Source organism: Daktulosphaira vitifoliae, unplaced genomic scaffold (assembly GCF_025091365.1).
Source record: "Daktulosphaira vitifoliae isolate Bord-2020 unplaced genomic scaffold, ASM2509136v1 Scaffold_5, whole genome shotgun sequence".
NCBI lineage: Eukaryota > Metazoa > Arthropoda > Insecta > Hemiptera > Phylloxeridae > Daktulosphaira > Daktulosphaira vitifoliae.
The window spans coordinates 6597055-6618702 of NW_026099576.1; the positions used below are offsets into that span (position 1 = coordinate 6597055).

General features: G+C 27.4%; 1 protein-coding gene across 1 annotated transcript; it reads left to right on the plus strand.

Annotated features, from left to right (window-relative positions):
• The first annotated feature begins 5106 nt into the window (after positions 1 to 5106).
• On the plus strand, positions 5107 to 15824 carry LOC126908536 (tryptophan 2,3-dioxygenase). Its single transcript, XM_050690702.1, has 10 exons — positions 5107 to 5280; positions 5357 to 5456; positions 5537 to 5676; positions 6232 to 6305; positions 8178 to 8240; positions 9588 to 9725; positions 9869 to 10066; positions 14414 to 14636; positions 15320 to 15413; positions 15584 to 15824. The coding sequence occupies exons 1-10, from the start codon at positions 5247 to 5249 to the stop codon at positions 15669 to 15671; spliced, it is 1152 nt and encodes a 383-aa protein (XP_050546659.1). The 5' UTR covers positions 5107 to 5246; the 3' UTR covers positions 15672 to 15824.
• The last annotated feature ends 5824 nt before the right edge of the window (positions 15825 to 21648 follow it).

Here is a 21648-nt window from a genome sequence, read left to right on the forward strand (position 1 = left end):
GAAACAAATTGTTTAGTTCAGTAAACAATATAATATATAAGATCAGAGAAACTAAAAATTTAAGGTTATTAAGAATGTAAGTTATAAAGTATATTATTGATCTAATTTTATTACATATGTTGAGTTTAACGATAAGTGCAGTATGTAATTTGACATAGTATATTTATAAGCTCGAAAAGAAACCATACATTTTTCTGTATATTAAAATGAGCGAAAAGGTTATGTTGTTCTTATTTTCACAATATCTTAAAGAATAGAATTTCATTTAAAATTATATCTATTCAATATTTTTTTAAATTAAATAACTTCAATGTTTATTTAATCTGATTATGCAAAATATGAGTTTATTAATTGTAATTTAGTAATTAAATATGTTTAGTAATTGGCTAAAAAAAAAATTAACTTTGAATTGGACCTATCATATCCAATGTTTCCTACAGTGACTGGCCTAGAATTCATAAAAGAGTATTTACGCCAATTTTTGGCTCACACACTTAAATGAAATTTATCTTATATTATATTATATTAGCATATGTTATATAAATATCCTTATATTTATACAATTTTTCTTATATAAATAAGGAAATAAGAAATTTTGCTTTTGGAATAATCCATCAATTTTTTAAAATTAAACATTATATATAGATTTGCATCGAAGCGTTTCTTATGATGGTGATTTTAATCACTTTTTTTGGTTTCATTTATTGAATACAACAAAACGCCAAAAAATCTCAATTTAACTTTTATTTTTGACTAATTATGTGATTCACGATAACATAATCATTGTGTACTATTTTTTTCAATTCAAGTAGTGTTGAAATAAAAATAGATTTTGTTTTTACTTTATGCTACATTAGTGGATAACGTTAAAGTTAATTTATTATTGATTGTGTAAAATAGACAGTCAAGAATATGGTGTACATTTAATACTTGTTTGGTAAATAAAATAAATAATTTAAAGTTATGGTATCGCTAACGAAAAAGCTTCGGCCCTCCCATTCTTATTATTATTTTTGTCTATGGTATTATTCAGTAGAACAATTTTTTAATCGTTATATTTGTATACACCCGTGAAAAATCTTCTGACACGTCTGAATGTTATTATTTAAATTAATAATAATATATAAATACACATTATATACATTTTAATTATAATAATAAATAATAAACATTTGTACTTTTGTTTTATTTTTCTCAATAAAATTGTGAACAACTGAAAAACATTAATTCTATAAGAAGTATTATAATGAAAAATATTAAATTATTTTAAACTCAAAAACATACAAATATTGAACTTGAAACAGATTTGTAAAAAAAAAAAACCTGTTAAAAACATTAGTAAACAGTTAAAAACGTTAAAATTACCCACAAGACCAATGTAAATATCAAAATTTTATAATACTGTTTTAAATTTAATTAATATACTTAAAAAAATATGATTTGGGATTTGTAGATATTTAAAATGTTTAATAGATTTCATTAAATATACGTATTACTAAAATTTTACGCAACAAAGAGTTTAATTTTTAATGATTTAATTTAACTTAGAAATATTATTATACCTTTTAGCTTCGATGCGAAGCTGAGAAGGTATTAATTTTACTATGATGTGTTTTTTTTTTATTTTTTTTTTTTTTTGTGTCTGTTACNTGAGAAGGTATTAATTTTACTATGATGTGTTTTTTATTTATTTATTTTTTTTTTTTGTGTCTGTTACCACTTTTTCTCAGCTCTAACCGAACCGATTTTTTTCAACGATATGTCAAAAAATCACAAATCGTATCTAGTCGAAGACATTACTCTCAAAAATTGAAAAAATTTCCCTCGTTCATTGTAAATGGGGGAAATCTCCAAAAAAATTACAAAATTAAAAATCAATAATTTTTGACATTTTTTCAATTTTTTTTACTTAAAACTGCCATAACTTTTTAAAAAATAACCAAATAAATATAATTTTATTTTTATAGATTCATTATGGCTTTACCTATCATTTTGTATATATTTTTTTATAATTCTGACCCTTTACTTGCCTACAGGGGGGATTTAAAATGACAATATTTTCAACTTAACTTTTGAAAGTGTTCCAGAAAGTCTGACATTTCTATATATTTTTTAAATTAAAGCTAATATAATATTCTACATTATGGAAAAAAAAAAAATTTCGGACTTTATTTTGTGTTCATGGTGAAAACAGTCATCAAAGTTAATAAAAAAAATACGATTTTTGGAAAAAAATTCTTTTTCATATTTTTAACTTTATAACGCTATAACTTTTTGAAAAATGTATGGATCAATACAATTATTTTAGGAGAAATAATATTTATATACCTCTTTAATTTGACATATGTTTTTTTAAATCGAACCAGTTCCCTTAATACAGGGGGGGTTCAAATTTTTAAAATGCATATAGAAAGTAGAACTTTTTCAACTTAATTTTTGAAAGTGTTCCGGAAATACTGACACTTTTATATATATCTTAAATTAAAGCTTATGTAATATACTTTAATATTAAAAAAAAAAAATGTCGGACTTTATTTTGTCTTCATGGTGAAAATATCTACCGTATTCAAAAATATTCTATTTTTGTGTTAAAATTCTTGGTTTTGTATTTTATTTTATTATAAGGGGATTACACTGATTTTCATAAATATTATATCAATTTAATTGACATAGTATAAAAAGTTAAACATATTTAAATTGTTTTGTTTCTTTGAAGTCGAGAAAAATAACTTTAAAATTTGAACTAGCTAAATTTCCATTTTTATTGAGTGACGAATGCGACGTATGGTTTCTGAGACGGTAACACTGGGATCTTTCACGCCTGTGGCACTGAATTTTTTGTTAATTCTTTTTGAGTTAGAAAAGAATGTTTAACTCATTTGTTTTTTATCTCATTTAGATTCAATAACTTCAATAAATATCAAGGATCCCATTACTGTAGTCTCCTCTCGTGAAAAGAAATTCATATTAATATTATTTTACTATGTGGTTTTTTTTTGTAGCTATCATTTATTTTCTCAGCTCTCACTTGACCTACTTTTTTGACAAATTTTTTTTTTTAATTAAACACTATCTACAGATTTTCATCGAAGCATTTTTTATGATAGTGATTTTAATCACTGTCAGATATCATCTATACTGGACCCAACTATGCCACGACCCCACTGTGTTGGTTTTTTTAAAATTATGGTTACAGTTTAAAAAACAATTATAGGTATACATAAAAGTCAAATAAAAAATTGTTTGTATTAGCCTCCCCTTACCCAATAGAAACACAAGTCTCCTGATATTTTCTTTTAGTTATGATTTGGGCAATATATTTATAAGTTTACGAAACTTTCATAATTTATAATTTAATGATATAGCGGCAAGTTTTTAACGTATAATTTTTATGATAGTTATGATTATTTAAACTGTTTCTGAAACAAAATTGAATGTTATGTCTTAAATTAGTTGATAATGTCATTTCATTTTATTTAAATGGAAATTGTTACGTATTGTATTTCTTTTGCAAATATAGTTTTAGAGCTCTTGTCTAATAGTCAAAAAATAAATCATATTGTTAATACGTTGCTCCCTAAATATGCCTTTTTATTAATTAAACAACTTATAATTAGTCTCATATTGAGCATTAGATTTTAATTTTATAAAATAAAAAATTGTGTAAATATAATGTTACAAATATCTAAGTCTTATTACATTATTTTAAATATATAAATTGCATTATGCAATTTCAAATACAAGTGATAATTACGCAAACTGAACTACGTTTATGTTAAGTACACGTGTTATTCGTTTAATGTGGTATCTAGTTTTAACAAATTCTTTCATCTCTTCTTAAGCAATTTTCTGCGTATTAAACAAAAATAAAGTGATTATAACACTAATTGTTAGTGGAATAATTATGAAAAGGGGTCTTGGGGTTTGATGTGTAAAACGATTCAGCGTTCAATAAGAATTGAACAATTGAATAACAATATCTCTTTCTATTCTTATTTTATTACATGGAGATTTAAGGAGTAATTGTTGCAAACAAATATTCGCATTTACCTTTGTTTCCTTTCATGGTTATTTGAATTGATATTGTGTTTACTTTTTAATTCAGAGATGACAGTCATTTGTTTGATATCGCGTTTATTTCGATTAATTAGATTTATGTACATATTAGATCTAAATCATCAATACACACTTTCATTACTTCAAAAATATACTTTATTTATAATATTCGTACTTATAAGATTCTCTCTAAAGGCACCCGCCTTTATTTTGATTTATTATCTTTTTTTTATTATTTTCAAACTCTTTTCACATTATCCTAGATTTTCACTAATAATTTTTTCAAGAAATTCTCTGTAGTCGATAGTATTCTTCTAACACACTTTGAACTTGCCAAAATCATTTTTATAAGAATATGTCTGTTTATATTCAAAATATAATTTACAAGACTATGGTGGCCCAGTATTTGTCAGCGTACTTAGTTGGTGCGAACACAGTTAAACTAGTTAATATATGTTAAATATTTATGGTTGTTCAGAGACGAATATATAATACTGTTAAATATAATAAAATAATATTCATTCTTATGAGAATATTTAGGTAAAAATGAAAATGAATAACTCTTATTCTTGGGTAAAATATTTTAAATCATCAAAAAACAATGTTTACTATTCAGCGTAATACGGAAAAAAACTAAGTCCTCGGGACAAAATATTTACTTATATTGACGCAGATTCCATATATAAGTGACTACTGACCAAAAAGTTCTGTTTTTAGGAAAAAAAAATGGGCTTTTTATATATTGGAAAAAGCAAACTAGCGATCTCCAGTAAAATTCATGGAATACTCCTGTATTATTAAATCTTTTGATAGAGACCCTAGTATGGACCTTAATGTGTTGTAAGGGTCTGTAAATATTTGTTAATAAAAAATTTATTTGAATACTCTAAAAAGAAACATTGATGATTTTTGCTTTATCATATATATGTGCTGTTTAATAATAGTATCAATAATTATACTGCAGCTGTGTTATACTTACATAAACATAAATGACAAATGAACCCTAAACTATTACGTAACTTGTTCATAATAAAAGTATCACTCAATCCTTCTAGAGTTTTATACTTTATGTGACGTTTGCGTTTAAAAGGGTATTAGATTACTTTAATACTTTGCTTATTCGTTTACCGATACATTATTAACATTCCTACGAACTAGTTCTATAAAAAAGGACCAGCTTTCATGTTTGTATGTCAGTTGACTGTTATCGTATATACCTACAGAGTACATTTATTTTTGTATAACTTTTGATTCCGCGTGTTTACTTTTTTCTATATCACTAATTTTATTCTTAAATTAGCTGTACTCAGTTTACTTATCAATAATTCACTCATCAAATTGGTAGTGTTAAAAATGAATCAAACTAACAGGTTAGAGCAAAATGGACAGCATAAAAATAAGTAAGCTTTGGTTATCTTTAATGTTATTTAATGACATTAAAATAATGATTTTTTAAATTTTTACACATAAAAATACACAGGAAATGCAAAAGTAGTCACGTGCAAAATTATTCTGAGTACTTAAAACTAGATCAACTTCTTTCGTCACAAGTTATGTTAAGCCCACAGCTCCAAGGTATTGTCTCGTTTGATGAACATCTTTTTATCATTACTCACCAAGGTAATTATCTTAAATAAAATTAGACAAAATTCTAAATTAAAAACGTACAATTAAACAATCATAAAAGATTCTTCCCTTCTTATACTTAAAAATTCTAGGTAATATATTATACAGGTTATTCAAATCGAAAAGTTTTTGCGTTTGAAGACATATCTTTAAATACTCTATACTTAAGAAAATATGAAAAAATGTTTAGAAATTTAACATTATTCAATGATAATTTTAACGATTAGGTATCAAGAATTAATGGTGTTTTAATGGTAAAGAGATATGATGAATGTATTCACTTTATGAAAGTCTTGCAAAATATAATTTTCTATATTAAAAGAAATTAAAATTATTTTAATTAAACAAAGAATAAGATCAACGCAAAACTTGATAAAAAATAGTAAAAAATTCTATAGCAACTTTTTAAGATTTTGCGTGTAGTATTTTTATCATCTTCCTCTTGGAAAATTAGAAAAATGTTATGTCTATAAAATTAGTGTACATTAATATACTTCATTTTGAATAGTTAAAAGTTAAATGTTACTATTATATTTTCAAATTTTGCAGCATTTGAGCTTTGGTTCAAACAAATTTTATTCGAGATTGACATAATACGAAAATCATTTGAAATAGATATTTGGGTAAGCTTATTATTTATTAATAATTGTTTTATTAACAATTATTAACAAAATTAATTTAAAAATAATTAAATCATTATAACACGTATGTTATAGCTAACAAGTAAAATTGTAAATATTTTTGACAAATGAATTGTTATCTCATACTAGGGCCCAGAACTTGATGCATTTGTATCTCTTTTTTTAATATTTATATTTAAGTCAAGACTTCAAAGAAATTTGAATTGAAATGCATAATTCAATGGTATAAATTTTATTATCATTTTTTGATAATTTTCATTGTATGGTCATTTTATAGAAATTTCAGTGCATATAATACATTTTTTTGCTTCGATGCGAAGCTGAGAAGGTATTATTTTACTAAGATTTTTTTTTTTTTTATTTCTGGTAACACTTTTTCTCAGCTCTCACTTAACCGATTTTTTTCAATGATACGTCAAAAGATCACAAATCGTATCTAGTCAGACAATACCTTCAAAAATTGAAAAATATCCCTCGTTCACCGTCAATGGGGAAAATCTCAAAAAAAATTACAAATTTAAAAATCAATAATTTTTTCAATTTTTTTTACTTAAAACTGTCATAACTTTTTTAAAAATAACCAAATCAATATAATTTTATTTTTATAGATACATGATGGCTTTACCTATCATTTTCTATATTTTTTTTATAATTCTGACTCTTTACCTGCCCACAGGGAAGATTCAAAATGACATTTTCAACTTAACTTTTGAAAATGTTCCAGAAAGTCTGACATTTTTATATATATTTTAAATTAAAGCTAATATAATATTCTACATTATGGAAAAAAAAAAATTTCGAACTTTATTTTGTCTTTATGGTGAAAACTGATATCAAAGTTAATACGGCCGCCGGGGATTGACGGCCGGTTATATAAAGTGTACCGGAAATCATGTGAAAAAAAGAGGCACGGTACGGGATTAGAACCCGCGACCTAAGGCGTCGTATAGACAAACCTTACCATTAGGCCACCGTGCGTGCACTTATGATTCAGATCCCGATACACTTTCATTTAGGTTGATAACGTGATGTGCGGCTGAGGGAAACACGGTACCGTGTCAAAGTTAATAAAAAAATACGATTTTTGTAAAAAAAATTCTTTTTTATATATTTAACTTTATAATGCTATAACTTTTTGAAAAATGTATGGATCAATATAATTTTATTTTTATAGATACATGATGTTTTTACTTATCATTTTGTTTATTTTTTTTATAATTCTGACCCTTTACCTGCCCACAGGGGAGATTCAAAATGACAACATTTTAAACTTATTTTTTGAAAGTGATTCGGAAAGTCTGACACTTTTATATATATTTTAAATTGAAGATAATGTAATATACTTCATTATGGAAAAAAAAATTTCTGACTTTATTTGTCTTTACGGTAAAAATAGCTATTTTTGTGTGAAAATTATATTACTTTATGAATGTGTTAAAGCTTTCATGGATACATCTTTAAGCACTTCATGCAATTATATTACTTGTTTGAGAATTTATAGTGTACAATTAATTGTTTTTAATCTTAAAAAACTGGCTACTAAGTATTGTTTTTTGAGATTGTGGTATACACACTCTCTCTCCTAATTCTATGTTATCAGTTGTTGACCGGCATTCAATGTGACCGGGTCACGTTGTGAGTAACAATTGTGTATTTTATATTAAAATGTCATTTTCTTAAGAAAATCTGTAGTTCATTTATTTTAATATAACAATATAAGAATCTACAATAGAGATTATTCAATATAATTTATTGGCTTGGTGAATTTTGTAATTTTTTTATGTATAACGAAATGGTCTAATTCGTCATTTAATAATATTCAAATATGGTATTAATAATAATTAATCATTTTAGAAAAACGAACCAGAAATGTTAAATGTGATCAAACGCCTTGGTAGAATAACAAAGATATTTAAGGTAAGTAAAATATATTTTATTTTTAAACAATTTAATGATTTCTGTTACTAAACTAAAAATTATTTTTATTTATTTATTATAAACTTCCTTATATATTAATTCGAAGCTGTCATACACCGACTTGGCCTGGCTGTCAACACGAATACAAACACATAATTTAATTATATTGTTCGGCGTCAATGCGCGTATTTGGCTCTACTCGAGTCCTCCTGTCGGGTGTATCACAAATTTGCACAATATATCCAACAAATGAGTCGCTAATTAGGTAGCCTTTAGACCCGTTTGCCCGGTATAAAATTAGAAATTAGACGCTTAAAATATGTCTACTAAAGAGACGTTACTAGTCAAAACGTCAACCCTCTTTTCTGATTTTTGTCTTCTGTAAATAACTAATCCCAATTTAAAGTGTCATTTTTATAATATAATTGTTTTGTTTTTGAGAATGCTAGTTTTTAAATTATATGATTTGATTTTAAGGTTTTATTGCAATGTTTAATTTCTTTAATGTTTTAAATCTAAATTAGAACGCACTTTTTTTAATGTATAATGAATAGCAAAATAGAATTTTTATCGATTGAGGATGAGAAAAATAAACATAGACTTTTAACGGTCCCTAAATAATTGCTTTGTTTGTTATAAAACCAGTATGATAGGTAAAGTTAAGGTTGTAATTAAAATTAGTATCTCAATCTTTTTATAACTTATATACGTTTAATTTTTCAGAAACTATTGAGAATATTTAATTTTTTGAAGAGAAAATAATATTAGGTCCAAAATTGAATGTAATTAAATATTTTCTTGTCATCATTTCATAGCTTGAACTTTAAATTTAATTTTCTCAAATGGGGAATAAAAAATAGTTTAAAATCCTATTTTAACTTAATATTGTGATAGAAAAATATTACAAATAATTTTTTTTTTATATAATGAAGTATTAAGTATTAAGTATTAATACACAAGTTGGAGCTAACAAACCCGGATAATTTTCTCACAATAATATCGCCGAAATCTTTTATTAAAAAAAAAATAATAATAAAATTGGGTATTGTTAAATCATTTTTCCAGCATTGAATGATTTTTCAATTTTATATTATATAATAAAATATTATTACAAAAATTATACTTAAAAGTATACGCGATAAGAGTTAATATTATTTTTTAAGTACGCGCCTGTTTCACTAAACAATACCTAATCAATAACGAAGGATTATTTAAGAAGAACACTCGACGGATTTTTGTTCTTACTTTTGGAGTTCAGTTTAACTCGTTTAATAGTATTTATATGCTAAAATAAACGAAAAATTAAAAAAAAAATTATTTAACTTGATTAACATATGCTTGTTTTAGTTATTATTGCACCAGTTTGAAATATTAGAAACCATGCATCATTGTGATTTTGCTGAATTTCGAGGTGTGTTAACACCTGCATCTGGTTTTCAAAGCCTTCAATTTCGTATGTTGGAAAATAAACTTGGACTAAAAAAGGTATATTACCATAAAATAAAAAATTCAATCATTATAAACTAAATGCGTAACTACTGTTTATATCAGTTAATAATATAATATAATATTAAAAATATTAGATTTTCACCAGCTCATAAAACAATTGTTTGATTTTTTTACAAAAGGAAAAACGTGTGTATTGTTGTCAATCATATTCGGATTGTTTTAAAGACAATAAAAACGAGGAATTCGAACGAACTCAATCTGAACCAACTTTGTTCCTACTAGTTCATAAATGGCTAGAGTCTACACCTCAGCTTCTTAATGAAGTGACATGGAATCACTATAAATTAGCTGCCAACGAGTGGTTGCAAGAGTCTGAGGTACTTTAATCTTAAAAGCGTATAGCATTAGATATTAAATTTTTGTGATCGGTAAAAATTATCATCATTATTATCATAACCTTAACCTCTACCGACTATTTGAGGTCGACTTTACCTTACGATTAGACAGGAATTTTACACCGGCTGTCGAGCTGAAGTAACCTTATTTTAGCAGAGGGAGCCAGTAAGGGGGCAAGATGATGTCACTGTTAAATTTACTGTTTGATTACCCATCCGGGAATCAACATCAAGCAGCGCACCTGGTCATCAGCGTTAAGCTAGGGACTGAATGAATAATAATTGTAAAATAATATTATTATACTTATTAACTGCAGTATAGTTTAAATACTATACATTTTTTTATCTAATTCTAAATGTTTAGATTTGATGTGTAGTTGTGAACCTAATGGTTTTACTGTGCCATGATTTTTTTTGTGGTGTCCGAATACACGATTACTTTCGCTCCTACTGGACCGATTTTATTTAACGTTCACAGAACATATTTAGATGTTTTTATAAGTGTTTTGTCATAATATAACATTACATCGTATAGTTTTTTAATGTATAATGTTAACATAAAAATAGTAATCTTGTTTTACAATTTTATTCGTTTTAGGAGGAATCGTAAATAAAATTTATATTATTTTATATAAATAAAATATTATTTTAAGGGAGGAGGTGTTTTAAGCGTTTGCTTGGCATTTTATTTTCAATACTTTGCACCATCAGTTATTTTGAGTTTTTTATGGAAATTTTTTAACGTATTTTTGATGCAGTTTGAAGGAATAGTACATCTGTATCATTGTGTGTTTGTCAGTTTTTCATAAATATGGAGTTTTAAGAAATATTCTTAAGCATTTGTTTTGGAGTATTTGCAATTTCTTGATTTTAGTAACGGATACTGAGGATCACACAAGTCAAGCATAGGTGATCAATGGAAATATTATTGATGTGTAAAAAAGAAATAATGACTTCATTTTAAGAGTTAATTTGTGGTTTTCTTCTATGGGCAAACGGTCGCCGAATCGAACAAAAAATGTAATCTTTATATAAAAACCACCGTTTAACATGTTAATATTTCAATACTTAAAACGGCCATAAATTTTACAAAAAAATAACAAATCAAAATACTTTTTATATTGAAACCTTAAGTAATACCCTTTTATTTCATATAATATTTTAGAAAATCTGACACTTTAGCTGCCCTCTTGTGGGCAGACTTTTTTACGAAACTCAACTTTTTCAACTTAACATTTGAAAATGTTCCGGAAATACTGCGTCCTTTAAACATATTTTAAATTAAACTTATGTTACATACTTTAAAAAAAAAAAAAAAAATTTTCCCGACGACTTATCTTTTACGTGCAAATGGCTGCCGTAGTTAAAAACATGCTATTTTTGTGTTGAGATATTCGGTTTTAAATTTTATATTTTCAACATAAATTGCTACAAATTTTTGAAAAATGTATGGATCAACACAAATTTTTGTTGTTAAATTCTTTATACCAATTAACTTACATTGTTCTTTTTATCTACCAACAAGTGTGATGTATGGTTTCTGTGTCGATAATAATACGGTCTTGGAATTCAAAAAGTCGAACCTTACCCTTCGAAGTGAAATTTGTTTGCTTTTTTCCCTAATTATTTTTGAAGTGGAAAAAAATTCAAAATTCGTTTGCTATTTATTTTATTTAGATGGAATAATTTCTATAATTATCAATGACTCGATTTCTGTAGTCTCCTTTCGTATTAAAAATGCAAAAAAAATATTGATTTTATCGAAATATTGAATATTTTTCATAAATTTACTGTAAATAGTAGTTATTTACAATTTAATGACTCCATATTAATCTTAATAATATCATTTTTAAAAGCTCATAAAATTTTCTATCTAATGATGTCAACAAACTCGCAAGTTGAGCTAAAAAAAAGTAATAATAAAAAGTAAAACCTTTTTTAATTAGAAACTTTCGTAAAAATCAACTTTAAAGAATCAAAAAATAGGCTAAAAATAACATTTTGTACTGATTATTTTCAACATATTAGAAATTAAAATCAATAATAATTTGAAAAAAAAAATTAGAAAAGATTTAGATAAGATATGTTGTCCGTTGTTCATTAGTGATGATTTTACTATGGAAGGCAGTTAATATTTACCATAGAAAAAGCTCCACAACGACCAAGGCTAATAAGCTATTTGGGTGTTTTATTTTATAAGAAAGGTTAAAATCTTGTCTTTTAGACGAAGTTAAAATTGAGAAAAATTTTTAATTATTACGTGTTGCTGTTATAACTGAGACAGCTCACGTTTGAAGAATGTAGTATTTTTTAGTGTCTTATATTTTTTTGTTTATCAGTTGTTGATTAATTTTTTAATGTATGCCTTATTTCTTATAACGACGTTAAATTAATTTTTTTAAATAGTAACATGTATGTTTATTTAGCTTATAAAATAGGATATTATCTAATTATTAAAAGGACTAGTCGATTACAAATTTTGGTCCAGTAATTCGAAAATTTGTAGTAAACCAAATTTTATTTTTATTTTGTGTTCAACCCTAAGGTTGGTTTTGCATTTTTCCTTAATTTCTTCATTCATCTTTATTGTCAGCTAACCTCTTCAATTCTTTATAGTTTGTTAGGCCTGCATCGGAAATCATCCTTTTGATGTAAGATGTTCTTGGTCGTCCTCTATCTCTTTTGCTATTTATCTTCTCTTCTATTATAATATACAAAAGCTCTTCTTCGTGTCTTAAGACATGACCAATCATAATCCATTTTTTTTCTTTAATGGTGCTAAGTATTTTCCTGGTTTCATTTATTTCGTTTAAAATATTTTTGTTGGTTCTTCTTTTTGTCCATTTTACTCGCAACATTCATCTGCAGCATCACATCTCGAAATTGTCGAAGAACTTTTTTTCCGTTTTGTTCAGTACCAATGATTCGTATCTGCATAGTGCAACACTCCACACATATACTTTTACCAGCCGCTTCCTCATACTTATACTCATGTTTTTAGAGCATAGTAGGTGTCTTTTGTTCGTGAATGCTGCTTTTGCTTGAGAGATTTTGAAAAAAAAAAAAAAATGGTACATTACACAAAATCTATGATGGATTATTATATGTAAAAGATTCTAAATACTCTATATTCTTTATTAGAAGTATAATTTTGTAATTTATCCTTATTTATTATTTTTAACTTTGTTGAATAAGTGTATTTTTTTGAGACTTCGACACCAATATTTTTTAAATATTTCACTGGCCTAGTCAAAATATAATTCAAAAATATTTATATCTATGTAAACATTTTATCAAGGTAGTATTTTGGTGATCCAATGTGTCTCGACTCTGACACCTTGAAAGGATGCGGCACAATAATCAATAAGACAATAATTAAACACTAAAAATATATTCGTAAGTGTCTTTGTGCTGTCCACCGACACGACGTTCGTTAGAACAAATACATTAAGCTCAGAGACTATTTACCCAATAAGAAAAGCTGACAATAATATTTTATTATTAAATAAAAATTTAAAGTTGTGTTGGATTTATTATTAAAATAAAATAATTTGAAAAAGTTTGATGTTTAAAATATCAATTGACGTTTATTTCTACAATAAGAAAAATAAAACATTATTATTTAATGGACAAGTAAACTTAAGTTAATTTGACGTCTAGTGATCCTTAGCTCGGAAGTTGAGGTTTTCTATTCAAATTGGTTAATTATAATGGGGACCCTGCGCGTTACTTAAAAATCTGTACAATAAGTAAATTTTATTCCATAATTAGCTGATTATTTTGTATTAAAAAACAAGGAAACCCTGTTTTGGTTGATCTTGTATATTCATAATATATTTAACGATAACATCATTGAATGTTAATATTATAAATGATAATATAATATTACAAGTTCTTCTTTTCAAGTTATCCTTTTTACTCCTAAGCGGAAGAAGAAATGTCTAAAGTTTAATATTGTTATACTCGCACCTCATCAGCAGCTTATAATTTAAAATGGTTATAAATTTCGAAGTACTAGTCCACATTTATATATGTTGTAAGAAATTAAGTTGAATCTCTGATAAGGTATATGGATGAATAAAGAAAGTAATTAATAACTGATAAATCACGAAATATATGAAACTAAAGAATACAAAAAATAATTTTCATAGTATAATTATTATTTTAAAAGAAATTGAGTGTTTAGCATTAAAAGAATCAACGTGTACTTTAAAGAACAAATTATCTACTAATTCTATATAACATCTACTAATTATATAAATTATTACTATACTTATTAATTGTAAAAATTCCTTTTATATAATTCTGTATGTTGATTTATCATTTTAGATTAATGGAACATGTGTAGAAAAAAGTCGCAAAATATTAAACTCTGTATTTGACTGTAATGAACATGAAAATTTAGTTAAACAAGGTCACCGAATGTTATCACACAAAGCATTAAAAAGTGTTATATTAATTTATGCATACAGAAATGAGAAGGGTTACGGATTAGCCAATCAAATATTAGAGTCCCTGGTTGATTTGGATACGATTTTATGCAAATGGAGGCGTAAGTACATATTATAAATATATATTGTTTTGAAAAAAAAACAAATAATAATAGAAGTAATAGAGGTTTTGGACATATTCGAGCAATCTACTCATTTTAGATATGGATATTACCATTCTAAAAAATTCTGTACATAAGAGTACATATCGTTATCAGGCACAATTTAGTTAAAAATAAGTAGTCATTTTACTAAAAATTTAGATTTGATACTTCTAACATCAATTATAAACATTAGATAATAAAAAAAATTATGTCAATTAGTACATTAATAAAATAAGTATATTTTAATATTTTGCATTATTATTTAGTTAAACTTTCTAAGTAAAAGACAAATCAGTAAAAATATGTACTTTTTTTAATAAATATTTTAAAATCATTGAGAGTTTTAAAATTATTTAATAATGATTTAACTCAGTAAAATTGAAATTAATAATTTTATAAGTTATTATTTATATAATATTGGAAAATACATTGACATACATACATATATTTTTTTAAATGTTTTCATTTTATTTTGATTTTATTGATGCATAAATATTGAGAATAGCGAATAACTAAGATAACATAAAGACATAATTATTAATAATTTTAGAGAAAATAATTTACAGCTATGATTTATTTTAATCCTTCAAAATTTTGTTAGTAAAATGATTTAAACTAAATGAGTAAAATTAATTTTTCAGACCATCATTTAGTCATGGTTCATAGGATGATTGGATCACATAATTCTGGCACTGGTGGTACTAGTGGAACTGAATATCTTAAATTAACGTTAAGGTAATATTGTTTTTTTTAATAAATATGAAAATTATATTAAATTAATAAAAAATTCAATATTTTTAGACTAAAATATTAAAATGCCAATTATTTAGTCAATCTTTTTGAACTCTTACATGTAATTTACGCAATGATGAATATTATATTAATATATATTTTAATAATTATAGTGATTCGTACAAGATGTTCATTGATCTTATAAATTTACCAGCTATGCTGATACCACCAACATATGTACCGCCATTGAAAAATCAATAACAATATTTCATCGTATATTTTAATTAAAAATAATTATTAAAGTAATTGTATTACATAATATACAAATGTATGTATAAAACATTTATTCAGTGGCTGATTCATTGTAATTTCTTAGGTAGAGTATTAATAATAATAATAATAAAAAATATTCAGATGAACACTTTTATGTATTTATTTTTAATAATTTAAAATCTATTGCCTTCCTAACGAATGAAGCTATATTAAAAATTGAAACACTTTATTAAATTTAAAATAAGTGTTCCCATTTTAAACAACAAAGTTTTCACTCATGTAAGACATAAGGAATAAACTTAAAAAAGTATTACGTAGTTAATTATTCAAGAATAATGTGTAACTAAAGTTTAAATTATATTTATTCTGTAAGTAATTGATAATAAAAAATCACTTTATATAGAAGTTATGTCCAATTTTTTTCGCTAAAACAATGTTAATACCTAAATTAACATTTTTTGATCCAGTTATTTTATTATACAATTACAAAATGTATTTGTACGACGGCGTTTTAGTTATGCAAAAATTATACACTACTGAGAAATGCACATACTGACAAGTGTTCAGTAAATAAGGAAACAGGTAAATTTTCACAAACAATTGAACAATAGAAACCCGTTTCCTTACTTATTGAACACTCTTAATAATAGTTAACTTAACTAAGTATATAATTATGAATTTATTGAATTTTAAAATATTGAATTTTTTTGGAGTATATTTTAACTAAGATATTGTTGCATTTGATTATAATCAAATAATAATAATTATTTTTTATATCGACTCGATTAGTTGTAAGCTAAACATCCGTTTCAAGTGAACTACAATTTGAACATAAAATTTATATTTAATTTTTTTTTTAATGAAACATTTGGTAAGTTTTGGTATATTACTACATTTTTTAAACTTTCTTATGTAGTTTTAAAATTTTTCAGTGATTTAATCATGATAGAGGAAATAAATACTAAACAAATTAATGAACTAATAAAATTTTTATCTAATTCTTTCCAATAACGTGATACCGGTAAATTCCTAGTATTTTTTTTTCTTTCTATTGTAACATTATATCCAGAACCATAATGTCTTATGTTCCGTTTGCTCTTATAAACATTTTACTTTTTTCTGTATTATAAACTAATTTCATTTAGAAGTAGTTACTTTAAAATGATTTATTATTTAAGTAATGAAACAAAAATCTTCATTTGGGTAGTTACGACACGTCTTTGTTTCTCGATACACATATTCAAAGTGCCCAAAGAATGACATCAAAGTCAAGTATCTTACAAAATATTTAAAAACGGATAAATAAATCAAAGCTTGTATTCAAAAGTCGTAATCAAAACGGAACAAGTCTAATGGTTCAAAAGAAATAATTTTATCTAAAAAAAAAAACGAATTTTTCAAAATACTTATGAAATCCGTTGTTAGATGCATATACCCATTTAATAAAATTAATAATAAGAATTTTCATTAATTTGTGGAGACTTGCATTAATAAAAAAATATTTAACGAATGTACGTCAGTTCCGCGATAGCCGTCGTTCGATACGCATGTGCGTATAGTGCGGTCTAAGTTACTGTCTTATCGTACAACGTGTGTTTTCGTTTATTATTGCTAAACCGGTTATCAAGATGTGACTTGTCTATGTAACCACTCTACTTATTCTTCACTTTCAACTAAAGTCTCGTGCACAGCAACAAACGTAAAATATTGAACGGTAATTGTCATCTAGCTGTAATATTAGCAGCCTAAGTGCATACGGTCTTATCGGCGGCCGCCTCGGCGGTCTCCTTATTATTAATAATAATACATTACGTTATCGCATCCCACCGTCGTCTTCATTTATTTTATTGCAATCGCATTGTGATTGTTACTTCATTTATTTAGTAATTTAATTATAATAATTACATTCTAGTTAAAATGACTAGCAGAAATAACATCAACAACAAGAATAATAATAATGATATTAGTATAACAAATAACAGCGTATCCCCGTTAACAATTAGTAAAAATAAAACCTTCAACTCATCACTAGACACAAGTAATAATCAATCAGAAGCAGGATGGACTGTACAAAGATCTAAAAGAAATCTCTCTAGTTCTACTAATTCAGAACCAAACTCTCCACGTGTACAACCTCCCAAAACAAGAAAAAAAATATTCACTTCAGCAAATCGTTATGAAGCCCTCGCTTCAAACGAAGACCAACAATCCAATCAGTTAAATGATCAATTCGATTTCCCGCTCAATGTTTCTACTGAAAACATTACTACTGACATGCAGACAGAGTGTATTAATAATCCACCAATTAAACCCCCTCCTCCGATTTTTGTAAGAGGTGTCGAGGATTTTCCAGAACTATGCACAGTACTTGTAGAATTAATCGGTGTTGAAAACTTTGTCTGCAAATCATCTGCAGACGGATTAAAAATTCAAACTAGCACTCCAGATGCATATAGGTCTCTGATACGGTATTTAAAGAAAGAAAAAGCCGAATACCACACCTATCAGCTTCAACAAGATAAGCCCGTCCGCGTCGTAATTCGCAACCTACATTCATCAACGCCAACTAGTCTTATAAAATCTGAATTAGAATTTCATAATTTTGAAGTTAGAAATATTACCAATGTTCTACACAAAACAAATAAGCACCCATTACCACTTTTTTTTGTTGATCTAGAACCCAGCAACCAATCAAAAGATATATACAAATTGACAAATCTATTACACACAAAAATCAAAGTAGAAGAACCGTTCAAAGCTAAAACTATAAGCCAATGTCTAAATTGCCAAAACTACGGTCACACAAAAACGTACTGTGGCTACCCACCACGATGCGTTCGCTGCGGCGCCGGCCACCCATCATCCGCTTGTCCAAATCCACGGATGCTTCACCAACATGCGCACTCTGCCAAGGGAATCACCCAGCTAGTTACAAAGGTTGTGCAGTATATAAGGACCTTCAACGACGTAAGAAACCTGCCACTAGTAATCATTATTTTTTGTCAGATAATATTAGAGATAAGTCACTAGTTGTAAAAGACAGCCACCCTACTCATGATGCTAACCCAAACCCCACTCCATCCTATGCACAGATCACGTCAGGCCATTCCTCAAATCAACAGCTGCCCCCACCGACAGCTGATATCAACAAAACAATAACAAGTTTCCTAGAGTACTTTAAATCTTTAATAAATCCCTTAATATCCCTACTTACCAAAGTAATAACTAGTCTTTTAGATAATAAAAAATGAATAACAACACACACACAAGTAAATCCCTTTTAATATTACTATTCAATGCAAACGGTCTTAAAAATCATGTTATTGAAATCCAATCAGTACTACAAAACAAACGTATTGATATTGCATTAATTACTGAAACTCATCTCACTCAATACTCTAAGGTACATATTCCAGGTTACAAATTACTGAAAGCCAATCATCCAGATAATACAGCTCACGGCGGAGTCGCCATACTAATTAAATCCACCATTACATTCCAAGTTCTTCCTAATTTCTGTCAAAACTTCTTACAGTCCTGTGCTATTTTAATCAACATAAATAATATTCCTGTAACAATTGCGGCACTATACTCACCTCCAAGACATTCTGTTACAATTGCTGACTTCAATAACTATTTTTGCACCTTTGGTAACAATTTTATAGTTGGAGGCGACTTTAACGCCAAACATCAAAGTTGGGGATGTCGCACAAATAACCCACGTGGTCTTGTACTACGTGATGTCGTATGTACAAAAAAACTTAAAATACTTGCCCCCCCAGGTCCTACTTACTGGCCAACTTCTGCTCAAAAAAACCCAGATATACTTGACATATTTGTTTCTAAAATCCCATCTAACTTATTTCACTCTACTGATAATATCTTAGACTTAAACTCGGACCACTCTTCTGTTATATTAACACTTAACGATTATCCATTAACTTGTCCGGAACCTCCCAAACTTTTCAATGCCACAACTGATCGTTACAAATTTCATGACCTTGTTGATCAAAAAATAAAACTTAATATTAAACTAAAATCCACGGATGATATAGACTTAGCAGTAAATAGCATCACAAATATAATTCAATCAGCGGCATGGTCATCCATCTCTAAAGTAAATCATTCCTATTCATATCATCCCTCTTTGCCGAGTCATATACGTGCACTTATAGTGGAAAAAAGGAGAGCAAGAGCCCTGTACCAACGACACCGTCTCCCATCTCTTAAACAAAATTACAATAGATTAGCTAACTCTCTCAAGAAAGTTTTATCTAAAAATAAAGATCTTTCATTTGAAAACTACTTGAATAACCTCTCGGCCAAAGATGGAAGTCTCTGGAAGGCAACAAAACAAACTCTCCAATATAAAGCCACATCGCCCCCAATAAAAAACCCAGATGGTAGTCTTGCTTCTACTGATGCTGAAAAAGCAGAACTATTCAAAAATCATCTTCAGGAAATATTCCTACCTAACCCTGAAACATCCTCAACAGTTACTACAAACACAGTACAAATGTATCTTGACTCTCCTCTCCCTATATCTCTACCAGTAAAACACTTCACGCCCAGTGAAGTAAAATATACAATACAAAAATACTCACTTAGGAAATCCCCAGGATTTGACTTAATTACAGCCGAAGTCACCAGATGCTTACCAAAACGTGCAATTATCCTTCTTACGCACATTTTCAACGCTACCCTAAGGCTCTCATACTTTCCTCTCCTATGGAAATTCTCTAAAATCATTTTAATCCCTAAACCAAACAAACCACCTGACTCCGTAAATTCTTACAGACCGATCAGCTTACTACCGTTTTTTGCCAAAATACTGGAAAGGCTTTTGCTTAAGCGTATCCTTCCGATCATGTTCGATAAAAAAATTATACCTGACTATCAATTTGGTTTTCGTGCTCAACACTCGACTATTCACCAAGTCCATAGAGTTGTTGACGCCGCCTCTTTTGCCCTCGAAAAAAAACTTTACTGCACCTGTGCATTCCTTGACGTATCCCAGGCCTTCGACAGAGTATGGCACGAAGGTCTGCTATACAAATTAAAGCAATTCCTACACCCAACATATTACATAATACTGAAATCATATCTCACAGACCGCTACTTTCAGGTTCATTATGGCTCTTCGGACTCTAATATAGCAGGAATTGCGGCAGGCGTTCCGCAAGGCGGAATACTCTCCCCAATTCTTTACAATATTTATACATCCGACCAACCGACCACACCCAACACTTTAGTAGCAGACTATGCGGATGATAAAGTCATAATATCATCCAGTTCAGATCCTATTATAGCCTCCAAAAACCTACAAAATCATCTCTCACTTATGGAAGATTGGTACAAAAAGTGGCGATTTAAAATAAACCAAGCCAAATCAGTACATACTACATTCACACTTAAATTAGCACCATGTCCAGAGATATCAATTTTTGGCACTCGGATTCCCTCATCCCCAAACGTTAAATACCTCGGGCTAACTATTGATCGCCGCATTACTTGGGCTCAATACATCAAAGCCAAAACATCACAATTAAACTCCCGCTTACAAATATTCAAAACCCTAATCGTCAACAACAAACATTTAAACCTAAATATTAAACTACTCCTTTACAAATCTCTCCTAAAGCCAATCTGGACGTACGGCTTACAGCTATGGGGCAACGCAAAAATTTCTAACCTAAATAAAATTCAACGGTTCCAAAATAAAATACTAAGAAAAATTACCAATTGTCCACCATATGTGTCAAATCACTCTCTGCATAAAGATCTACGTATGAAAACAATTCAAGAAGAGGCAAAAAATTATTATAAACGTTTCCACCTACGCCTTAGCTCTCATCCAAATGAGCTCATAAAAAATCTATCTTCATTAACCATCCCTGGTAACCCTCCTCGCCGCCTTAAGCGTAAATGGTGCAGAGACCTACTCAATCCATAAAATAAAAAAAAA